At 58.1% G+C, this 24,249-nt stretch overlaps 2 protein-coding genes across 2 annotated transcripts in view; one reads left to right on the top strand and one right to left on the bottom strand.

The window, feature by feature from the left end:
• The first annotated feature begins 2,079 nt into the window (after positions 1 to 2,079).
• LRRC3 (leucine rich repeat containing 3) lies at positions 2,080 to 7,071 on the top strand. Its single transcript, XM_087817949.1, has 2 exons — positions 2,080 to 2,165; positions 2,975 to 7,071. The coding sequence occupies exon 2, from the start codon at positions 3,110 to 3,112 to the stop codon at positions 3,881 to 3,883; it is 774 nt and encodes a 257-aa protein (XP_087674075.1). The 5' UTR covers positions 2,080 to 2,165; positions 2,975 to 3,109; the 3' UTR covers positions 3,884 to 7,071.
• Positions 7,072 to 11,501: 4,430 nt separating this feature from the next.
• The window catches only part of TSPEAR (thrombospondin type laminin G domain and EAR repeats), a 33,594-nt gene continuing 20,846 nt past the window's right edge, over positions 11,502 to 24,249 (bottom strand). The window contains exons 7-11 of the mRNA XM_016213520.2: positions 23,324 to 23,510; positions 21,985 to 22,214; positions 17,029 to 17,216; positions 14,402 to 14,503; positions 11,502 to 11,723 (exon numbers count right to left, since the gene is read on the bottom strand). Of these exons, the coding sequence (XP_016069006.2) occupies positions 11,570 to 11,723; positions 14,402 to 14,503; positions 17,029 to 17,216; positions 21,985 to 22,214; positions 23,324 to 23,510 (861 nt within the window). The 3' untranslated portion in view covers positions 11,502 to 11,569. The remainder of the gene's footprint in view (positions 11,724 to 14,401; positions 14,504 to 17,028; positions 17,217 to 21,984; positions 22,215 to 23,323; positions 23,511 to 24,249) is intronic.

Below are 24,249 nucleotides of genomic sequence, written 5' to 3' on the forward strand. Positions count from 1 at the left end.
GGGTCTTGAATGACAAGAAAAACTTTATGAAAGAACAAAGTTGGAAAATTTACACCTCCTGATTTCAAGAATTATTATAAAGCCCCAGCAATGAACACAGCCTGGAACATTTGCATAAAAATAGGCAAATTGACCAACTGAACACAGAGAGTACAGAAATAGACTCATGCTTATATGGATCACTGATTTCTAACAAAGGTGCAAAGGTAATTCAGTAGAGAAAGACTAATTTTTTCAGCAAACAGTCCTGGAACACTTGATATCCATATGCACAAAAAATAAACGTGGAATAATATTTCACACCATATTTCAAAACTAATTCAAATTGGATATTAAAACCAAATGCAAAACCTAAACTATAAAATCCTTGTGACTTTGATTTGGCAAAGATTTCTTACATATGACACAAAAAGCATGATCCATATAAGAAAAAACTGTTAAGTTGGACTTCCATCAAAATTTAAAACTTCTCTTTGAAAAGCTTTTAAGAGCATGGAAAGACAATCCACAGACTCACAGAAAATATTTACAAATCTGGTAAAAGACTTGTATCCAGAATATATAAAGAACTCTCAAAACTCAACAATAAGAAAATAATTCCCCCGGCTGGTGCGGCTCAGCTGTTGAGCATTGACCTAGGATCTAGGAGATCGCGCAGTTCGATTCCCGGTCAGGGCACATGGCCAGGTTGCGGGCTCCATCTCCAGTAGGGGGTGTGCAGGAAGCAGCCAATCAATGACTCTCATCATTAATGTTTCTCTCTCTCTCTCTCCCTCTCCCCTCCTCTCTCTGAAATCAATAAAGACATATTTTAGAAAAAAAGACAATTCCATGAAAGGTGGGTAAAACAGAGCTCTTCCCTAAAGAAGAGAGATGGCAAATAAACAGATGAAAAGATGCTCCCCATGGTTAGCCACCGGGGAAGTACAAATGAAGACCACAGTGAGATGCCACTGCACACCTACTAGAATGTCTGAAATGACAAGGCTGACCATGCCAAGAGCCGGGGAGGGTGTGAGCCTGCACTCTGGGCAGGAAGGGAAAGCCCTGCCATCATTCTGTCAGTTTCTTCCAAATTAAACATACAGCCACGGGTGACCCAGCCATTCCACTCCTAGATATTTACCCCAGAGAAAGAAGTATTTGCCCAAAGGTTGTACACAATGTTTGTATCGCTTTGTCATAGGAGACAACTGGAAGCAACGCGAATGTCCCTGAACAGGCACAGGGACGTGCAAACTGGAACATTCATGGGAAGGGTGACCAGTCAGCACTAAGGGGAACAACTTGATAAACACGGGTGAACGCAAGGTAATCGTGCTGCGTGGGAAAGCTGGGCACGAAGGTACGTGCCTGTGAGTCCGTTTGCGTGAAGTATGGGAAATGCCGGCTGAGCCAGTGGCAGGGCAGTGCCTGCCCCGCGATGGGGGTGCGGCGGGGAGGGAGTGCCAATGGGGGCTGGGGTGTGGACTGCGTGGATCGCCGCGGGGGTTTCAAGAGTGGGCGCACGTGTCAAAACTCACCAAATTTAAATATGTCAATTAGACCACAACAAGGCTGCTTTTAAAAGGCCTAGGGCGGCGCGGGCCTAGCTTGGATGCCCGCGCCTCCCCTTCCCCACTCTCCAGGCCAACAGGCGCGGACCCGACCACTAGAGGGCGGGGTGGAGTAAGAGCCCTGGGGCAGGAGGGGACTCGGGTGGGCGGAGACTAATCGCACCAACCAGCTCCCGGGGACGCTGCGAGGGGCGCACAGCCCGGGCTTCGCGCCCACCCGCGGGTCTCCAGGCCCCCCGCGCCCCGATGCCCGCGCCGGGAGGGGATCCGCCTCCCGCGCCTACTGGGGTGGACCCGGGGGGCGGGGCTCGGAGTGCTCCCCGGCCCGCCCGCCCTCAGGCCCCGCCCCCGCCCCGCCCACAGCCCCGAGACACACCCACCCAGAAGCCCACTGGCCACGCCCAAGACCCGCCCCGGGCCCCGCCCCCGCCCCCAGCCCCCCGCCCCCGTCATCCTGGCCCCGCCCCAGGCCCCGCCCGCGGAGCGGCGGCCGAGCCCAGCAGACGGGGGCGCGGGCCTCGGGGGCGCGGGCGCGCCGGGGTGTGGCCCGGGCAGGGCTCGCGCCCCTGAGATCCTCGCTCGGAGCAGCCTCGGCCCGCGGCCCCGCAGGTAAAGCCCCCGCCCCTCCCGGGAGTGCGGACACCGAGTCCCTGTCCGTTGCTCACGCGTGGCTCCCAGGGTCCTAGGGGTCCCGGGGGTCCTGGGGGTCCTGGGGGTCCCGGGGTCCCGCGGCCCGAGCCCCGCCGCCCAGGCCCCGCGCGGCCCCGCCACTGCTGCACGCGGCGCGCGCCCGGGGCTGGCTTCTCTCTCTTCCCATTTTCCTTCCTTTTCGAGCATAATTAAAATAAAAGGCGCCGACTCCAGGGCAGGTGCGGGGTGGCTCTTCCTATCAGCGCCCACAGAGAGGCGCTTTCTTTATTTTTGTAATTTTTAAGGGTTGTCAAAATCCGCAAAGTGAGCTTCCTCCGGCGGCTGGGCCCCGAGTGATGGGCGCCCCGCTGGCTCCCAGGGGCCGCGGAGGGGATGGGGAGGCGCTGCATCCGGTCTTCCTGGGGCTTCCTGGGTCCCAGCCTCGGGCCGGGAGCGGGCGCACCCCAGGCTGGCCTCTCCCGGTGCTGCCCAGGCCCCTGGCCCCTGGGTGTGTAGAGGGTGTGTCCAGGGTAGGCGACAGGGTTGTCCCACCATTTTGATGGGAAGCCTCCCCCCAACCCCTGGTCAGCAGAACCTGCCCTTGCTCCTCTGGTGGCATCGGGAGTCCCCCGAAATAAGTTACAGAGACCCCCACCGGTCAGAGGCTTCCATTTGCCTGGGTTATCTCCCAAAAGTCAGAGTGTGCCCGGGGTCCAGAGCTGAACCGCTGTGGACGTGCCGTTTGCTCCTGTGTTAGAGCTGAAAGAGATCCCTGTTTTCCCCGGCAGGCCAGGACCAGAAGTTCATGTCTGTACCCGAGGGTCACTCCGGCAGCAGCGGCCAGGGGAGTGGGGAAGAGCATAGACCCACAGCACTGAGCCAGAGGAGCCTGCGGTCTGTGTCTGTCCCCAGGTGCGGTCAGGATGGGCCCCAAGGGCAAGCAGAGCCTCTGGCCCGGGCCGGCCCCCGTGGGAGGGCCATGCCTCCTCCTCTTCCTCTGCCTGCGCTTGGGCACCTCCTGCCCGCAGAGCTGCCGGTGCCCCGACCACGATGGGGCCGTGGCCGTCCACTGTAGTGCAAGCGGCTTGCAGGAGATCCCCAAGGACATCCCCGCCAACGCCGTGTTCCTGAAGCTCGATGCCAACAAAATCGCCCGCGTCCCCAACGGAGCCTTCCAGCACCTGAGCCAGCTGAGAGAGCTGGACTTGTCTCAGAACGCCATCGAGACCATTGGCCCTGCCGCCTTCTCCGGCCTGGCCGGGGGCCTGCGGCTGCTGGACCTGTCCCACAACCGCATCCGCAGGATCCCCAAGGACGCCCTGGGCAAGCTCAGCGCCAAGATCCGCCTGTCCCACAACCCCCTGCACTGCGAGTGTGCCCTGCAGGAGGCCCTGTGGGAGCTGAAGCTGGACCCCGACTCGGTGGACGAGATCGCCTGCCACACCTCAGTTCAGGAGGAGTACGTGGGGAAGCCGCTGATCCAGGCCCTGGACGCTGGCGTCAGCTTCTGCAGCACCCACCACAAGACCACCGACGTGGCCATGCTGGTCACCATGTTTGGCTGGTTTGCCATGGTGATCACCTACATTGTGTACTATGTGCGCCAGAACCAGGAGGATGCCAGGAGGCACCTGGAGTACCTAAAATCTCTGCCCAGCACCCCAGTGTCTAAGGACCCCCTCAGCCCTGCACCCTAGTGCCCACTGAGTGCCATCACTCTGTGGCAGGTGGTGACTGACTCGTGCTTTGAGATTCCCCCAGCCAGGTGGCAGTCACAGCTCCTTCTGTGCAGTGCACACTCTGGCCAAACACTTCCCTGAATTGCACTGAGTCACTCAGCACCCTTGGAGTCAGGCAGTGTCACCATCAGACCCTCCAGCGGAGGAAGAGACTGGAGCTTAGAGAATGGACTGACTTGCCCTTGGTGACACAGTCAGGAAACGATCCAATTGGGGCTTAAAATCAGGCCTATTACGATGTCCCTTCTACTCTGCGAGCCTCTCCCCGTGGTGCCCACGGGAGCGAATGCATTCAGAAAAGGAAGGACTTGTGTCCGTGAGTGTGAGTGTCCCCGGTGGGGAGGTTTGGGGTGCAGATTCATCTGTGGAGGTCACAGGTGACCCTACACTGAGGACCTGACTCACCACTGTCCCCCTGGTATGTCCTGAGCACATTTGACCACAGGACTCTTTCCAGAGCAAAGTTGTAGAGGCCAGGTTTTCCAGAAAGTGCAGTGAATGAAAGGCGTTACTCACACTAACCCCTGACCAACCGTGTTCGTTCTCAGAGTGTTGGTGAGGAGTCACACTTGTACCCAAATTTCAGCCGAGTGAGAGGGGGAAACCCCGAAACCTGATACCAAAACACCATGGAGAGAGACGGGAGAACACGTCCTGCCTGCCCGATTCCCACAGCTCTGTGTGGTCCGTGGGAAGGCCCGTCACCTCTGGTCGCCACCGTGCCTTGCTTTTCTACTCACCAACACGTAAAGCAGCTCCTGTCAAAGGACAGGACTGATGCTTGATGTTTCAAGGCCAGTAAGCGGGACTCCTCTTTTTCTCCAACCTCCAACAACAGGTCCCCTCTCCACGTTTGCTGCCTGGGCTCTCAGAGCTAACCGAGTGCTCGATTTTCTCACCTATATAACTTCATGTCCAGGGTAGACGTTACCTCCACCTATATGACTCTGGCTCATCTTTCCAGTTTTATCTGTCGCTGTCTTTTGTATGAGCACTTATATTTTACACTACTTCCGATGTTGTCGGGGGAAGCAAATAGGGATACATTGCTATGAACTGCAGGTACAAAGGACAGAAGCCTCGTCGAGCAGAAGCTCAGAGACGATGAACATGGCGGGTTTGTACTTGGAAAGTACCGAGTGACTGGAGGTGGGAAACGGATGTGGGGTCACATGTACGCGTTGATCCGGAGACCCAGCGGCTGCACCAGAGACCCACAAGGCTCGTCCAAACACGGCTGTGATTTCTCAGTCACCGTGCATTAAAAAGAAACCAACAGGTTCCAAATGCCCTCCCGCACCCTAAGGCGCTGCGCCTGTGTTCACGGGGTGGGGGGCGGGGGGCGCAGCACATGCCTCGTGAACAGAGGGGCTCTTCTCTGCCAACCGCCCAGACCAGGAGCATGGGCATGGGAGGCGGGCTCCTTGGGTGATTTGGGTCCCCTTCCCCATCCCCATGTGCACATGGTGGGGACAGGGATCCCACCACACCACCCAGTGGGCTTCCCTGATGGGTGTTACCCTGAGTCGGGAGAGAGCAGAACAAGGCCCAGGGTAGAGGGAGAGTGTCAGGGTCCTGCCATGACCTCGTGTCCTGTGGGTGCCGGTGACCTCAGCACTTTGGGGGGCCCTCTCCTTGCTGCTAGGGACTCCATTTGCTCTTGTGCCAAAGTCAGCCCAGAGCCTGGACACCACCACAGGTGGCCCTTAATGGGGCACATGGAGAGTAGGTGGGGCTTTTCCCCTCCCTGCCCCTTTGCTGGCCCCCAGCCTAAGGCCACCTTCCCCTTGGTGTGGACCCTGCGGGGATGGGGGGTGACAGGGACCTGGAGCTCTAGAGGGCCCTCTCCCTCTCATCCTGAGCCCAGTCGGGCTGCCCATCCTCCTGGCCTTTGGGGATTCCTTGCCCCTTATGGAGTCTCCCAGGGGAGGACACCTCCCTCGGAGGAAGACCATCAGGACCTCAGCTCCAAGACCCCCAGCTCTTTCCTGCCCATGGGAGCTCCCAACCCTGGTGCCTGAGAACCCTTTTGGGGTACAGCCCTCTCCTCTTTTCTGCTCTCCCGCCTCCTCCCCTCTTTTAGCCTCTCCTCCCCTCCCTTCCCCTCCTTTCCCTCCCCTCCTCTTCCCTCCCCTCTCCTTTAGATGACACCCTGCCTGAACCCACTGCATTCTTTGCTGCCGTATGTGACTTTGGACCCCTGGATGCCCCTGTGAGCCCTCGGGCTGACTCAGCCCTCACCACTCCCCACTGCACCACTGGATCCAGCATTTGACCCCATCTTAAATCTGCAGAGCTCAAGGTCAAGCTGGCACCATCAAGGGGACCAGTGTTAACAGAGGGCAGTGGGGTCAGTGCCCCTGCTGTCTTTGCCATCCAGGTAACAGGCCCTTCCTTCACAGGGCCTAGGGGTCCAGGTGGGACTACTTTGGGGTTCCTCATGGGGCAGAGGGGCGTAGTGAGCAGATAGGCCCCAGCAATTGCCCCACCTCGGGGTGGGGGTGGTCCTCTCTTCCTTCCCACAGGAGTTGGGGGGCTCTTGCTTCTAAGGAGGCCTCAGGGCCAGAGGGGAGGGGAGAGGCAGTGAGGGGCTCAAGGGCCCTCCCCTCAGGGACCTGGTCTCCCTGCCTAGAAGCTCATGACTCCCGGTCCCTTGGCACCCCGGCCTCACCAGCCTCACCATGGATGTTCCTCATAGAACCCAGAGCCCCACCCCTGGCCCCAACCCTAGGAGGGCCTGCCCCATGCTCACAGCCTCCTGACACCCCAGCCTTCCCTTCTCGTTGGGTTTTAGGCCCCCAGTGGCCCACCCAGGCTCTCCCTTGGGTGGCCCAGCAGTGGAAGATGAACTAAAGCACTCCTGGGCCCCTGCCGGGGCGCCGGGCACCGGCCCGCCTGCTGGCTTGCCGCCCTCCAGGCGCTCCCAGGCGCTCCCCGGCTCCGGTGCAGCGGGTCCTCAAGGAGCGTTTGCAAGAGACTTTGATCCTGGACTGAGTCACCCGGGGAGGCAGGGCTGCTGGGTGGTAAGGTGGAATGTTCTGGGCTCGAGGCAGCCCCGGCCATGGCAGCAGCCTGGAGTGGCTCCTGCAGTCGTCCTCGGGGACGTTCCTGCTATAGCCTGACTCTGCCGTCCTCTCAATAAACCCCTTGTGCTTACATCGGTCAAGTGGATTCTGTTGTTTGCATGTCTGTGGCCCCAGCCCCACCCCAACCCAGACCTCTCACTGCAGACCTGGCGCTGCAGCGGAGCCAGACCGGCCAGAGCCCGTGGCGTGGGGCGCTGGGTCAGGGAGACCAGGCCGCACACCCTGTGGCCTGAGGCGAGGAGTCGGCGGCCGCGCTCGGGCTCAGGGTGGCCCAGGGCCGCCTTCCACCGGGGAGAGGGCAGCAGCCGCGAAGCCACTGGACAGCACGCACGGGCTGGGCTCGCTCATAGGGGCCTCAGCTAATTCCCGCAGTGGCCGGGCAGGGTAGAGAATATTTCTGTTCCAGACAAGAAACCCAGGATTGCGAGGTCTGGAGGGGAAATGACGAACGCAGGAGTCAGCTTGTTTGGGGCAGAGCTGGGCTGGAATCCTTCTGACGCCCGGGCCTGGAAGTCCTCACTCTGGGAAACACGAGCGTTGTCAACACAAAGACATGAGTCCCCGGTTCAGCCCCGGGCTGAAGAGGGGCCAGTGCTGGCGGCAGAGCAGCCCGGATTCGCAGTCCAGGCTGGGACACCGGATCCCAGCACCTAGGGCACTGCATCTGTAACCATGGCAACACCACTGGCAGGAGAGGGAGTGGACAAGGGCCGGCTGTCAGGCCCCACTCCCGGGCGTGGCTGCCAGTGTTGGCCTGCTGTTCTGGGCAGAGAGGTGGGAAGGCAGCGTCCCCGGGCGACAGGCCTTCCGGGCTCACCTTTTTTTTTTTTTTTTCTTTTAAATATATCTTTATTGATTTCCGAGAGAGGAAAGGAGAGGGAGAGAGAGAGAGAAACATCAATGATGAGAGAGTCACTGATCGAGCCCGCAACCCGGGCATGTGCCCTGACCGGGAATCGAACCCCGATTGCCTGGATCCTAGGTCGACGCTCAGCTGCTGAGCCACGCCCGGCCGGGCACCGGGCTCGCCTTTCCTGCAAGCTCAGCCGCTCTTGGGGAGGAGGCATCAGAGGAAGGGCCACAGAGGCTGCGGAGGGAGAAACTGCCAGGGAGCAGGTGGAGAGTGGCCACCAGGCTGGGGAGCTGATTCCGAGGCGATGTTAGCAGCCAGCTCTTACAGATGGGGAAACCAAGGCACAGGGAGGTTAGATGACTTGTCCAAGGTCCTGGGAGCCGGTGAATGCTGAGCAGGGGTGTGACCAGCTGCCAGGCAGCAGTGGACGGCACACACGTCTGGTGGCCACCCACAAAGCCACAGCCCCCAGACAGGAAGTCGGAGCAATTAAGATGCGGAGATATGTGGGGGTCGGGTTCCCACTGGTTTGTTAGCGCTCCTCGGACCTGAGCGCTGACCGTTTGAATGAATCGGGCCCTGGATGTGCCTATAGTGTCATCGGTCTGTGCTGGGGTCTCAGCCCGACTTACATTTCAATGTAACATCATGTGTTCAACAGGTGCAGGACTATCCATCTACCCCCTACAGCATCCCGTTCAATTTCCTCCCTTTCCATTTACCTCCATTGTTTTTATCGTTAGAAACTCTTCCTCCAAATAGAAAAAAAAATCTGTTCTAGAATATTTTGCTTTCCAATACCTGTAACTTTAACTTTACCAAATTATGCCAATACCAGGTTGAATTGTTTAATTCTAGTGTAATTTAATACCTGGAGGCCAAGTTTTCCCTCTTTTTTTCAAAGTATTTTTTTGCCTGTTGATTCTTTGAGATGCTCTGTGGATCACTTCATCAGTTAAAAAGGCGAGCTTTGGGATTTTGATTGGCACTGTATGTACGTGCATGTGTGCGTGCATGTACCATGTGCTTGCATGTGTGGGAAGTGTGTGCGTGCACGTGTATGGGTGTGCATGTGTGCATACGTGTGGGTGTGTTCATGTGTATGTGCACGTGTGTGCATGCCTATGGGTATGCATGTGTGAGATGTGTGTGTGTATGTGTGGCGGAGAGCGGGGGGTGTTGGTGGTGACAAAGTTAAGGGTGCTACAGGAAAAGTCCAGCAACCCTGACACCAGGAGCGATAACCGAGGTTAGAACAAGGTAACCTTGTCAGCACCCCTGCTGCCTGACCTGGCTGATTGTGGGACAGGCAAAGCCCAGGCTTGGCAAGACCGATGGAACAGGTGCAGCTCCGCACATCTGGCAGCCCGTGGCCTCGGTCAGGGTTTGGGAGGGAGCCCTGGAAGTCAGGAGCAGGTGCAGAGGCCGCCTTGGATGATACTTCTCCAGGCAGCGAAGAAGCAGCCCCAGAGAAATGCAACTTGTACCAACCTGCCCTTAGAGGGTTACAGCGCAGTGGGGACTATTGAAAAGAGCCCCACAGATCAACAAAGGCCACTGGCTCTGCAGGGTAGGGACTGTGGCCACAGGAAGCACAGCACGCTTGTCAAAAGGACAGGAATGCGGCACATAAACCGTGTGCAAATTCTCACCACACTGCAGGCCGCCTTGCCAGCGCTTATCAGCAGGACAAAGACCAGGCCTGACTTGAAAAGATGTAAATATTTTAACGTTCTCTGCATGTCCCCCTCTTGTTTGCATTCATAATTTAAACATGCCTTGATTTATGGTTTTTGTTTCCACCCAGTAGAACAGAGATCGGATTTGTGCCAAGGACGTGATGGCACCATTTGATTGCTGAGCAAGTCCTGGGCAGGGAAGCAGCAGCTCCATGTGTGTGCTGGTGGCCTGTGTGTCTGCCTCCTTCCTCCCTGGGGGCCAGTCTCCTCTCCCCCATGGTGAGCCAGACCCTGGAGTTACACCCTCAGGCCAGAGAGAAAACTGGACATCCGGTTACCCCAGGGAGAGAGAAGCTGTGAAGGGTGGATGCGTGAAGGTCATGTACAGTGCCCATTTCGCCCTCACCCAGGGGTAAACTGAGGCTCAGGGGTTGGGAAGCGGCAGGTGGGATTAAACTCCTGATGCCCGAGTGCCTTGGCTTATTGGAGCCCTGTGCTCCCCAGGAAGTAGAACCTCTGGCAAGTGCAGAGAGAGAAGAGACATAAGGAACTGGCTCAGGTGACTGTGGAGACTGGTGGGCCCCAAGTCTGCAGAGTGGCTGGGGGGAGGGAGAGGTCCATGCCCATGGAATTACCCAGGGGGATGCCAGAGCCTGGGACTTCTCTCTCACCGGTCCCCTGCCTGTCCCCAGAACCCCCCTCCCTCCACCCCAAACTGCCCCTTGCTCTCCCCAGACACATGAAGTACTTACTGGCCTGAAGGAGGGTCTAGAAAAATCTCAGCCTTTGGGAATCAAAGGGGCGCTGCTTAGAGTGTGGAAACCCCAGGCTGATTGGACTGCGGAGGAGCAGGCTCAGCACAGGCCTCCGTCCCGGCTGCAGGGCCTACCCGTCCTGTGTGGCACTGCCCATGGGAGCCGCTCGGGCTGGCTGCAGCTGCCACTGTGTCCCTGGCTGTGTGATCTTGGGCAAAAGTCACTGAGAGTTTTAAGGCAGAAACAGCAGCGCGTTCAACAAGCGTGCGGCCTTCCTGCCACTGGGCCCCGGCCCCAGCAGCCCACTCTGCGGGGCAGTCACCCTCCTGGAGCGGGCCGGGCTGGCGTGGGCAATGGAACTGGTGGTCTCCCGGCTCTGTGTGGACCCACGGGCCTTCTCAGCAACGCCTCTGGCATGGAGCGTTTCCCTTCGACCCCAAGGCCTGCCCCTGTGGGTGGTGCTGGCACCTTCCCACCCCTTCCAGGTTCCCAGGGTGGGGTCATGCTCACCCCAGCAGCAGGCCCCGGGAGGCAGGAGGCCTCCTCCTGGTGTAGGGTCCGGGCATTAGGGAGGAGCTGAGCGAGAGCTGGCCCCAAGGAGGCAGCCCTGGTCCATCCTGCACACCCACCAGCTGCACCCGTGGGTAAACTGAGGCCAGAGGAAGAAGCTCTCTGCATAGGAGAAGTGTCCTCCATCTGCATTGGTGACTAGGGACCTGAGGGCACATCTCAATTTGGTGGCAGAGCAAGGGCCCGGACATGCTCACGGAGAGCTGAGGCCGTGCCAAAAACACGCAGAGGCAGCCGGGCTTTTTCTAAAAAGTGTCATAAATATATTTCTGAGTTGACAAAATACAATAAATAGCTGGTATGAATCTGTAAAACAGCACCAAGCCTGTCCCCGTCAGGCTCGCCAACCCGGGTGGAGTCGCTGGGCCGCAGGTCGCCACCGCAGGGAAGGTGGCCAGGCTTTTGCTTATGAGGTAAAAAAATGTATGAACTTTTCCTTTAAGGCAAAGTCCCTGCAGGGCCCCCGACACACAGGGCAGCTCTGGTTTTCACCTGAACACCCATGAGCCACCCAAATCAGGCCACGATGGCTACCAGGCCAGACAGGTGACAGGTGTCCCCAACTGGAGGAGGGGAAGGACAGCGAGATGGCAGCTCCGGAGGTGATGCTGTCCGGGCTCATCCCCTCAGAGGTGCCAGGGCTTCTCGGGCGGGACTCCGGGGTGCAGTGAGGCGAGTCCTGTTCCGGGGGCCCAGGCCCTTCATCCCGTCCTGAGCTTCAGCACTCGGGAGAGGGGCTCCTTGGCGCTGGAGTAGACGAGGTAGGAGCCAGCCGTGGTGCGGAAGGTCTCCCAGTCCCTGCAGCCGAAGGTCGGGAGGCTGTGCACAGCCACGAAGCCCTCGTAGCCCTGCCACCTGTGGGAGAGCCGGGTCAGCCTCGGGGACGGGGGACAGCCGAGGCCTGGGCCGGGCTGCCTGCAGGGAGGGGGAGCGGCCTGCACGTCCAGGCTGGCACCCCCGGGGCTCCCGCCCACCCAGCGCACAGCCTGGCCTTCTGTTCTCTGCCCAGGTCCCCACCCGCCTCTCCCCTGCCAGGCACGGAGGGGCCATGTGTCCTGGCCTCACAGCCTCCCGGGTCATGACCTCAGGGAGCTAGACTAGGAGCCTGCAAAGAGGGAAACTGAGGCCTGGAAGGACGAATCTGCCCTGTCCACGGCCCTGCGGCTCCTCATATCCACCCAGGAACCTAGCCCCAGCCCAGAGCACCCTCGGGGCAGCCCCAAGGCCAGGGTGGGGGTGGGAGGAGGGGGGAGGGGGATATGGCAGGGAAGGGTCCTGGAGGTTTCAATGGGTTAACTGTAGGGGCCGAGCCAACATCCTCCCCACTCCTGGGTCACAGCTGACACCGAGGCACATGGCCTCACACACACCTGTCACCACAGGGGTGTGGCACCCCTGCTTCTTGGTGAAGGAAGTACGCTCCCGGGACACTGTCCTGCAACACCCTGCTCCCCAAGTTTGGATCCCGAACCCGGCCCGTGGCCCGCTGCCCACACAATCAGTGGTTTCTGGGTTTTGCCGTCAAAAGGGATTTATCGACAGGTGGTTCCAACTTTTGTAAAGAGTGGAGTTCCCACAGCAGGGTGCCTGGATGAGCAGTTTTAATTTTATTATTTTTCCGACTACTTTCCCAAAAGGCCGGGGCAATGCCTGTCTTGATGGGAAAGGGCCAGGGCCCCACCCCCACTTCCTCGCGCCACTCCCAGTGGGATGGAGGAAAGAAAATGCGTCATCCTCGTGCTCTGAAAAAAATAACTGCCAATATGTTTATTCACACCTTTCATTTTTTCCTTCTGAAAATTCCTGTTCGTATGCTTTGCCCATTTTTTCTGAATTAAAAAAATACCTTATTACTTTGTAGGGGTTCTTTTTCTGTGGTACGTGTGGTAAATAGTTTGTTTTTTGATTTTGAGTATGATTTTTTTCCATTTAAAACTCTTAAATGTAGGTAGTCATCCAGGTGACCTATTTCCAGCCGTGTTTAAGGACATCTCCATGTTCTTGTATAACTTCAAGGTGGTAAAAAATCATCTCAACTTTTTTCCTAATATTTCTGTTATTTAATTTTTAAATATTTAGATGATTAATCCTTCTAAAACTTATTTTCTATATAATATGAACCAGGAATATAGCTCTGTTTTCCTCCAGGTGGACAGAAAAATTATATACAAATTATTTTACTAAGTAATGCATCATTTTCTTGTTGAATTGAAATACAACATTTATCACATTAAATGGCCATACATGGTTGGCTTTCGTCCTGGATTGTATTCTATTCCACCTATCGGTTCGTTTATTTCTGTAAAAACCACACTGCTTTCCTCCACATGCAATATATTAGAAAAATCTAAAGAAAATTTATTTTTAATATTTTCAATTGATTTTTAGAGAGAGAGAAAGGGAGAGGGAGAGAAACGTCGATGTGAGGAGGGAACATTGATCAGCCACCTCCTGCACGCCCCCTCCAGGGAATTGAGCCCTCAACCCGGGCATGTGTCCTGACTGAGAATTGAACCGGCAACCAGGACGATGCCCGACCTACTGAGCCGCACTGGCCAGGGCAAGAAAATTTATTTTTCTAGTAAAACTTAGATAACCAAAATTGTCTCAAGAAGAGATGGAAAACCTGATTACACCAAGGACCACGGGAGAAACTGGACATACTGCTCAAGAGACACTGAAACAGGGACTTGGCCTGGATGGCTTTAGCGCTGAATTGGACCTAATCGTAAAAGAAATAGAAAATCCTGCCACGGAAACCCTTCCAGCCCGGAGGCGTGGGTGGAGAGCTCTGTGGTGCGCACCTATTAAGGTTAGGCTCCACTTCAAACTGGAAAAGGCACTAAAGGTACAGCCCCCAAAGAAAACCACAGAGCAATTTCACGTCTTATTAAAGAGGCAAAACTCTTAAATCACTCAGAAAAATTGGTAGCCAGTGGCATATTAAGTAATTACATATTATCAAGTGGCATCCGTCCCAGGGATTCGAGGAAACATCGCGTAAGTCTTTCATTACATCAGTAGATTAATGGACAAGAGCCACGCTGAGCGCCGAGGAATGAAGAAGCTGAAGGGACCAGGGGCCTCTCTGGCTGCTCCGGGTCTGTTCAAACCCTGTGACGCTGAGCCTGCTTACAATACGTGGCAACACCCAGGAGAGAACTTAAGGAAGGTGCCACGGTGCCCGAGTGAGGGCGCAAGCTGCTGCTGAGGGACCCGTGAGAATGGAGAGACCTGCCAGAGTCCTGCGGGCAAACAGCTAATAGAATCAAGCGTCGATTAACTCTCAGATCCCCGTGTCTGCATATCACACCCGGCCAGGCTCAAAGTTGTGAGTATTAGCACGACTACGGGTCATCTGGTGACCCCAGGGGCATGACCCGGACTTGGCCAGCACTCAGGTGCGCCCAGCACCAGCTGATCCATGGGGCTCAAGGCCTGGGACCCACTCTGAGCCCGGTCACTGGGGGGAAGGGGAGTCTACCCCGGTGAACCAGGCGGGGGGAAGGGCAGAGCCTTCCGCAGCTCTTTACCTGTAAATAATACTGTTTACCAAGAAGGTGTTTCCGTCAAAGGAGTTGGCAACCACCAAGAAGTAATCTTCTCCCACTGAAAAGAACTCCCAGTCCAGAGCACTGTGGGAGCAAGGGGACAGACATTAGGGGGGGCAATGTTAGGGGACAGATATTAGGGGCCAACATTAGGGGGCAGACATTAGGACATGGAGCCCAAGGTACCACCAGAGCTCGGACACTGGTTTCCAGCCAGTTCTAATCCCAAACCCGCAGAGGAGGGGCCGGGCTGAGGGGTGTGATTTTCCCAGACAGGGAGTTCAGTCATTTGCTTAAAACTTTTTAAAAAGTTTTTAATTGGGGTAAAATACATATAACATAAAATTTTAACAATTTTTTTTTAAATCTTCACCTAAGGACATGCTGAAAGAGAGGAAGGGAGAGAGAGAGAAACATCAGTGTGAGAGAAACATGGATCGGTTGCCTTTCACACCCTCCCTGCCCAGGGATCAAACACACAACCGAGGTAGGTGGCCTGACTGAGAACTGAACCGGCAGCCTTTTGGTGCATGGGCGATGCTCAACCAACCGAGCCACTCCAGCTGGGCTCATTTAACCATTTTTAAGTGCACAGCTCAGTGGCATTAAGCCCATTCACACTCTTGTGCATCCATCACCAGCACCCATCTCTAGAACTTTCCACCTTCCCCAATTGAAACCCTGTCCCCATTAAATTCCAACCCCCTCCGTCTCCCCCAGCCCCCGGCACCCGCCATCTACTTTCTGCCTCTATGGATTCGACTCCTAAGTATTGGTCCTTTGGTGTCTGGCTTACTCCACTCGGCATCTTGTCCTCAGGTTTCCCCGTGTACCAGCCTGCGTCAGAATTCCACCCCTTTTCAAGGCTGAATACTATTCCACTGTGCCGATGGGCTACCGTTGCTGTTCCCTTCATCCGTCGATAGGCACTTGGGCCGCACGTGTGAATGGTGCTGCTGTGAAATGCGTGCAAAGTCTTTCGCTTTGAAGAGGTTGAAATCATTGGAGAAGCGCCAAGCTCAGGGTCTTTCCCACGGGCTGGCAGCACCCTGGCAGGAAACTTGAGGACGCGGGCTGTGAGGTCACCCAGGTACCATCCCTCCCTTCCTGCTGCTTCCAGGAGCCCATGTAGAAATGGCTCCTACACCTGGAGACGGTGTTTCTTGCTGCAAACCCACACGCTGCTTTCCGCCTTAGACAAAAAGCTCCTGAATCACTAAGGGTGAGTCTGTACGCAGACTCGGTCCGTTCCGGGGGATCTGACAAGTAGCCTCCTGGAAGAACTCCCCAGCATCCCGTCCCTCGAGGAGGCCCCCCTGGGCCGTCAGCCCCGGACCCCACCATCACCTCTCTGATGACTGCAGGCCCTGTGCCCACTTTGCAGATGAGGAGACTGAGGCTGCAGCCATGCAGCCAGTCAGTTGGATTCCAAGGCCCGGCTGGTGAGTCTGTGTCCAATCGCCTTGGGCTGTGTCCTGCTTGGGCAACAGAGGGCCTTCTATCTGGGTGGAGACTCACCGCAGGTTCCCTTTCTGTGGAGACTGAGGTCACTGACATACAGCAGGGGGCCCAGGCACGTCCCCAGGAATGAGGGGGCCTAGGAGGTACCTGGGGACAGTCAGGGGAGGCTGAGGTCAGCAGGGACCCTGGGGTTCCTCACTCCTTCCTTCTTCTATTGGCTGGGATCACTTCTCGGCCACTGCCGGCCATGGCCGCTTGTGATTTGGCCCCAAAGTGGTGTCCCCAGCTCTGCTCACCGAGGAGTGGCTTGTGAGGTGCTCCCCTGGGAGGGGACAGTGGTGTCGTTCGTGTGTTGTTCCTCCAAACATAACTGGGTTCCGAAACCAGGACCCGCGGGGAAGGCGCAGGCGGCGAAGACTTCCGCGGCCCGCATCTTGCCGGGGACGCTGTGTGGCGCGGCGTCCTGCTCTCCTCTGAGGCAACGCGACGGCAGTTACCCGGCTGTCATTTAAAGGTTTTCTTTATGCTTTAGAACCACTGCACATGGTCAAAAGGTGGAAATAACCCACAGGTCCATCAGCGGACAATCGGGGGAGTGGACTGTGGTCTGTCCATACAGTGTGTGTCACTGGCTGACACGTGTTCCCCCATATGAGTGTCCACCACAGGGGATCCGCAGGGACAGGAAGCCGACTGTGGTGCCAGGGGCTGGGAGCCATGGGGAAGGGTGACAGTTAAAGGTAGGGGGGTTTCTTTCCCAGGCGATGAAATGTTCTAAAATTACCGGTGGTGATGGTTGCACATGTCTGTGAATTTAATAAAACCACTGAATTGTAACAAACCAACCACGCCCTGTTTCAAAGGAATTAGAGCCAAGATTATAAACATGAGCCACAGAATCACTCGGCTGGTCCTGGAGAAGGGGTGCAGCCTGTAGGAGCGAGGCCACGTCACATCCTCGAGGGATGCAGCAGCCTTCCGTGTGGTAGCCACCGCGTGTGGCTCTGGGGACCGTGCCCGAGGCTTGAGCACGCTGCCTTCTCAGGGTGGGCTCCGTGGGGAGCAGGGGGGAAGATGGCAGTGAGCCGGCCGGACGCGGTGCCCAGCCCGCCTCGCTTACCCTCCAGCCATTACCAGCTCAGCCATACCTGCAGGTGGGGATCTCCTGGAACTTGACGAATGTCTGCGCTGTGACATTCAGCTCGTAGATGACGGAGTTGATGACGTAGGAGTCGTTTTGCACTTGCATTTCCACATCGTAGCTGTGACTGTTGGCGACAGCGAGAAAGATCCTGTCTCCAATGTGGAAAACTTCCCAGTCCGCGGCGCCAAACGTCTGGGAGCGGGTGAGAAGAGGGCGGAACGCACTGGTGAACAGGGACGGCGGGAACAGCCACGCTATGCTGCGCATGTATGCTCACACACACTCACACTCACACACACACTCAGCTCCGCAGGCCTGGCCAGGTCCCGCTCCCCGGCCTGGCTTTGCTCATTTCCCAGGCCCATCGACTGTCACTCCCTTTTCGAACATGAGAGGCAGCTGTGCCTGTACCTGAACGGCGCCATCTGGGGTGGCCGCTTCTTAGCTATATGTGCTGCCCACTCCCCCAGTGCTGCCCTTCCTTCAAGGTCCAGCTGCTGTAACACCTCTTCCAGGGAGCCCTCCCTGCTTCCTCCTGTCTGGCCCTGAACTCTGAAGCAACCTCTGGGTACGTCTTGTGTTTCTTCCTATGAGCTGTTCCTGCCTGAAGTTCACCTTTGGTTCTACCTACAGCCCCATCTCTGGGTCCCTGTGCACGCTGTTGCTCCACAAATCACTTGTGACCCATGAGGCTGAGGTGTGCAGGGTCAGGAGGGCTGGACTTTTGCATGAATGGCCAGCTGTGGAGCCTTTTCCCCAGACCTCGAGCCGCATGAGCTGATTTGCATGTGGGGCCCATGAGGAGGAAGCTTATGTGCAGTTCACGGCCAGCATCTCAGGTGTGATGGTGGTGCCAGTGCATGGGGAGGAGAGGACCAGAGAATCCAGATCCAGGCCCTGGCCTGAGCCCTGAAGAGAGGGCAGGGCAGAAACAGAAGGAGACATTTTCCTGGGAACAAGGGGCAGGCGCAGGGAGAGACCCAGTAGGCGACCACACAGGATAACAGACCAGGGCGAGAGGGGGCAACCTTGGCAGTGCACTGTAGCAAGAGACAGTGTTTTTCCCCCATGCCCAGCAGAGGGCGACGTTGCCTGCCTTGGCCCAGCCTGCCTGGCTGCAAGCTGAGAACATTCCTGGGGTCCCCTAACCTGGGCTCAGAGCCAGGAGCTCTAGAAACAGGTCTGGATCCATCCTGAAGAGAGGAACAAAGTAAGGTTAAGCCAAAAGAATGACGCACTAGGACAAGGACAGGGGATCAGGACACTGGTGGCCACTGATCCCTTACAGGGGCCAGGAGCTTAGCTAAGGCCTTTCTGGATCAGTGTGTCTCACTTGGCTCCGTGAGGTGGCACCATTCTTTCCCTGGGGCACCCCATAACTCCTGAGCAGGCTTGGACACGGGGGCCTGCAGGGGCCTTCAGCATCATCGCCCTGCGGCTGCTTCAAAGAGGCGACTGTTAAAGACGCACATGGGGCAGAGAGTCACACACCTGCCAGCTGTGACTTCACAGAACCGAACAGGAGATGTCAGACTGTTAGGTCCTATCTCCTCTGACCCGTACTGGGGAAACCATGTCAATGGGAAGCCACACATGTGTGCACACAGGTAAATGCACAGCCTGTGTGCACATACCCACATGTACATATGCGCACACATACCTGTGTACACACACTCCTGCATGCACACGCACCTGTGTACACACACTCCTGCATGCACACGCACCTGTGTACACACACTCCTGCATGCACATATGCACACGGGCACTCCCACACAGCACAGGGGCCAGGAGCCATATGATAAGGTCTCCCCCAGGTCGCCAGGGCCTCCTTGAACTCCGTGTCACTCAACTCAGACTGCTCACTTGTCCTGAGCCCCAGCATGAAGGGCATGCAGAAGTGGGGGCCTGGAGGGTACCGGGGCTTTGGCAACACAGGGAGAAGAGGCCCAAGGTGAGGAAGAAGGTATGGCTGGCAGAAGGGAAGCAGGGAGGAGTGTCCAGGTGAGCGTGGCTCAGGGGGGCTGTGGTCCTGCCTCTGCTCTATGCGCCCAGCCAGGTTTGAGCCAATACAGCAAATGTGAGGCGCTTCCTTCCATGTGAATTTCAGAGAAACAGCCATTTCTCGGTCTTTGTGTGTCCATGCAACACTCAGGACATGCTTTTACTAAAAAAGTATTCATTGTTTCTCTGGAATTCAAGTTGGGTACTCTGGCTTGGCTGAGACCCACATGGGGCCTGGCTGGGTCACCATCACTGGCTGTCTGTGACCCCCTCATCCCCACATTGTGGCTGCCAGAAACCCCCAGAGAGTGGGGACAATACCTGCACCCTCAGCCAGAGAGGCTGGGCTCTCCCCACTGGCAAGTGAGTCTGTGACTGCCTGGGGCTGCGCTGTCCTCAGCTCGGGGTGGAGTGGCCAGGGGCCACTGTCAGGCCACTCCCGGGTTCTAAGCAAATTAGGACTCAAAGCAGAGAGAAGAAATCCCCACATCAAATGGAACCTGCCAAACCCTGCTTGGCACCGGAGCCCAGGCAGCCAGGCACCTGCTGGGCTGGGCAGGCCCTCCCCTCCTTCCAAACGGAATTCCCCTGGAGCCCTGCCCTGCCAGCCCTGGCATGGTGCCCAGGGCTCCAGAGCACCTCTCAGGGATGAAGGTGCAGTCAGGAGTCCCTGGAGTCCCCGACAGCTTGCCTTGAGGGTGGGTGGGCTCCCGGGATCATCGGACCAGTGTGGGCAAGCAGGCCCTTGGGTTCTGGCTTTGATGGAGCAAAGAATCAAGGTCGGGGAGTGGCTGGGGAGAGGGCGGGGGAGGCGGGGGCACTACCAGGGGAACACAGGCGGCCCCCAGAGGGCCTGAGGTGAGGCCGCCATCCTCACTGCAGGCAGCGAACTGAGGTGGGTGAGGGTCTCATCCCAGGAGGCTGTGGAGGGCAGCACCCCCCCAGCCACCTTCTGGGTGCCCCTCCGAGCTCCTCCCCGAGCCCTGGCCCAGCGAGCCCTCCAAACCCTGCTGCTGGGCCCCTGAGGCTCCTGCTCCACGGAGCCAACGGAAGTCACAGGGCAAGCACCTCGCCTCATGACCACCCAGCTGGGTCATCGAGCCTGGCCCCTCCCAGGTCATTCTGGACAGTGTGACCACGGGAGGGGTGCTCTCTCACACCACCCTCCTTATGGAGGTGGATTCAAAAAATATATATGTTTTTATTGATTTCAGAGAGAGGAAGGGAGAGAGAGAGAGATGAGAGTCACTGATCAGCCGCCTCCTGCACAGCCCCTGCTGGGGGTCGAGCCCGCAGCCCGGCGTGTGCCCCGACCCAGGATCAAACCCCGACTTCCTGATTCACAGGTCGACAACCACTGAGCCACGCTGGCCAGGGCCAGAGGCGGATCTTAACCCAACATTCTCGCCTCTTTCTCTTCATTTGTTTCTGGACATTTAGGTCCCTGGTGGAGACTGTTTCCAACAAGCCCACAGCTTCCCTGCCGCCCACACACCCACTGGCCACTGCGTGCAGAGCCTCCATGCAGCCCACCCACCTGCCCCATTCCACGCTCCCTCCACCACTGACCGTCCCCCGGGCCCTGGCGCTCAGCCACCCTTCTGCCCGAAACCTGCCCTGCTCTGGGTCCTCACGTCTGCCAGTGACATGTCCATCAGCCCCACCACCCAGGAGGGGAGCCCTGAACCCTGAACCCGGAACCTTGGTCAGCTGTGCCCCTCTCCCCTCCCTTACCTTTTCCCTCCTCACCCCACCCCCTCTACCTGGGTCTACATTTGATAATGTGGCCACAGCCCCACAGCCAGTCACTTTAGGGAGCAGACGCCCCAGCAGTGGACGCTAGGTTTCCATGTTCGGAGCCCCTCCTGGACATGCCCCGCTCGGAAGGCCCTAGAATTCCTGGTGGGAAGGTGGGCAGCCTCCATTCACACCTGGGCCAAAAGCCCTGTGTGGCCCGGATTCCTCGGGAGCAGAAGCTCCACGCCACCCAGACCCACCCGGCACTCCTCCCGACGAGGTCAGTGTGCACAGCTTGGTAAACATCGCCACGTCCCACTCCCGCAAGCCCTCAGAAAGGGCCCCCACAGTGCCAGCGCCTCTCCCAGTGATGCCAGCACCTCTCCCCGCGCACACGCTCCCTGAGCACCCAGCCTCTCCTGCTTCAAAGCTCACGGTCGTGAAAGACATTGCAAAGCTCCAAACAAAACAGTAAACACATCGAGGCATCTCCAAGGCCCGAAAGGACCGGAACACAGTAGGGAAAATGCTGGCAGAGCATGAAAGTGGAATTCTGTGGGTTCTGAGGAATTGTCGAGGGAGGGACAGATGCACCTGTCGGAGAAGGTGGCCTTCAGGCGGGGCGCGAAGCAGCCACCTGCCCAGGGCTCCAGCGGATGCCTGCGGACCTTGGGCGACCGCAGTGCCCCACAGTCCTGGCCTCTGGGACAGTGCCGCCCTCGGGGCTGGAGACCTCTGTCACGGCCACTGTGGTCCTGTTCCCAGCCACCCTGCTCCTTGACGTTCCTCTCATGCCCCTTGGCCAGCTCTCCTTAGGGTCCCATCGCGGGAACGAGCCTTCACCTCCGTGCAGCTAGCCCATTTCTGCCCCTCTGCCCACAGCCTCCCTTCTGACGGTGCCCATGCCCAGCTCTGGGCACAGACCGGAGCTGGCTCTCAGTCCAGGCACCGGGGCCTCCCAGGACGCCTCTGTGACAGAGGGACGGCACACCCCTCCGCTTCACCTCATGTCAGGGCTCCCCGGGCTCTTTTGGGGGTAACAGAGGCTGCTGTGGGAAACATGACTCAGCCTGAGCCTTGCATGGGGGAGGCGCTTGGGCTGGAGGCTCGAGGGTGAAGGTCCCGACCCGGGCACTGGTCCTGGCCGGGGTCCCCGACCCTGCACGACCGGGCGCTGGAGCGGGCTCGGGGCAGTGCGGTGGGGCGCGGGGCGCCTCCTTACCAGGAAAGACTGGAAGAGCCGGAAGGAGCCGACCAGCCAGATGTACAGGTGCGAGTGCACCTTCGTGGACGTGCCGTTGAAGGCGTTGGCCACCGCCAGGAAGGAGTAGTGCCCCACGGTGAAGAACTCCCAGTCGTAGGCGCCCGAGGTGGCGATGGTCTGGTTGGCCTCGAACAGGCGCGTCCTCGGGTTCCACTTGTAGATGACGCTGTCGATGTTGTGGTTGTCTCCTGGAAGTCAAGCTGCTGTGTTGAGGGAGGGGAGGCGGACTTCCGTGGCCTCACGGCAGCCTTGGCAGAACCCCAGCCCGCCCTGGACCCTGTCCCGGGGCCCCCCCGGGCCTGTCCAGTCCGGCCAGGCCTGGGGCCAATCTGGACGTGGCCCTGCTCACCCCACACTCTCCTGCCCCCTCTCACTCTCCAGAGATGACGCCCTTCAGGTGACCACACCTCCTGCCGCCGCCCAGGTGAAAACCCTCAGTGGGCTCCCCCTTTGGATGGCCCTAAACCCTCACAGGGTCTTGGAGGGGGGACACTCCCCCCCCCCGCCTCTCCCCAGCCTCAACTGCCACACGCAGAGTCCCCTTGGCTCCCACTCTCTCCCACAGGCTGGGCTCCCTGGAGCCCCTCAGGCCAGCCTCTCCTGGAACACTCACTTCCACGGAGGGCTCTGGTGAGCGGGCTCCTGGGTCACCCTGCCCATCAGCAGGTGCGCGGGGCTCCCCCACAGAGCTGCCTGGTGGGTCTTGGACTCAAGTAAACACGGAGCCGTGGAGCCCACTGAGGCCTGAGCTAGGGACACTCTGCAGGACCCGCTGCCACCCTGGACCTGTCCGGCCCTTGAGTCACAGGCCGGGGGAGGGCTCGCCAAGGTGGCCGGGGGCAGCCCCTCTCAGCCTGTCTCCCCACCATGCCCACGTGTCACAGGAGGACAACCTGTTCTCGGAAACGAGGCCCACATCCTTCCAGAGACTCCCCCAGCCTGTCCACACCAGCGTCCTGCTCCCTGACCCTGGGCTTGCTGGTCAGAGAGCTCAGCTTCCCACCTACGTCAGCCAGATCCTCCCACGGGAGGTGAGTTCTACTTAGTTACTTAATTAGTTAGTTAGCTAGTTAGTTAGCTTCAAATGAGGCTGCCTGTGCCTCCAGGTGGCCCCCGTTTCTGTGGCGACTCTCCTGGGAGCAGGTACAGACCTCCCCGCCTCCCCACCTGAACAGATGGGGAGGTGCTCGGGCGTGTCTCCCCTGGAGGGGCTGGCTGATTTATTGTCATTCCTAATGAGATGAAGGGTCGCCTTGGAGCGAGTCCAGCCGGCCCAGGTTGAAGGTCACAGCCCTACCTTCCCTGTGGTTGGCCACGGCCAGGAAGTGCTCCCCGGCCACCTCGAAGGCCTCCCAGTCCCGGGCGCTGTGGGTGGCCACCCTCTGGTAGGGCCTGAACTGCAGCTTTCTCGGGCTCCATTTGTAAATGACGGAGAACTCCTGGCCCTTTTCGTTGGGGTCAAAGTTGGCCACAGCCAAGAAGATCTGCAAGAGAGGAGCCAGGACGCTCGGTTCGCATGCGCGCGGCCTTTCTGGTGTGAAAGGTCGCTGAGTGTCGGCGTCTCTGTGAGAAAGGGGGGACGGAGGCCGAGCCTCCCCCCGCCCCCGGTACTGATGGCTCAGCGGCCTGGGAGCCTGACAGCCTCCAGATTTGCTCATTGCGTTTAAAACAGCTAAGTGTGCCCTGGCCGGTGCTACTCAGTGGTTGGACTGTCAGCCCAAGCACCAAGGGGCCGCGGGTTCAATTCCTGGCCAAGGGCACACACCTGGGTTGCAGGTTCCATCCCCGGCCCTGGTCAGGGTGTGTGCAGGAGGGAACCAATGTGTGTCTCTCTCCCCCTCTCTCCTTCCCTTCCACGCTCTCTAAAAAGCAATGGAAAAAAATATCCTTGGGTCAGGATTCACAACAACAAGAAAAAACAAAACCCTAAACGTGTCCATGTTCATTTCCGCCATTTCTATCTCCCAAAGCCAACAAGAGCTTCATGCACAAAAATGGTCTTCGTGACCGGGTGAGCAGGAAAAGTCTTAATGCCCTACTCTCCCACAGCGAGTGGGTGTTTGTCACGCAGCTGAGTCCGACATGGAAGCCCCTACGTGGGACGTGACCCACGAGCATGACCGAGAGCGTCTGTGGCTATGACAGGGGCCCGAAGCTCGGCGGTCGGGCGTGCGCACCGGGGCTAGAGGCCAGAATGCCCAAGTGAAGGCCGCATCTGCTTAG

Source organism: Miniopterus natalensis, chromosome 6 (assembly GCF_054644295.1).
Source record: "Miniopterus natalensis isolate mMinNat1 chromosome 6, mMinNat1.hap1, whole genome shotgun sequence".
Classification (NCBI taxonomy): domain Eukaryota; kingdom Metazoa; phylum Chordata; class Mammalia; order Chiroptera; family Miniopteridae; genus Miniopterus; species Miniopterus natalensis.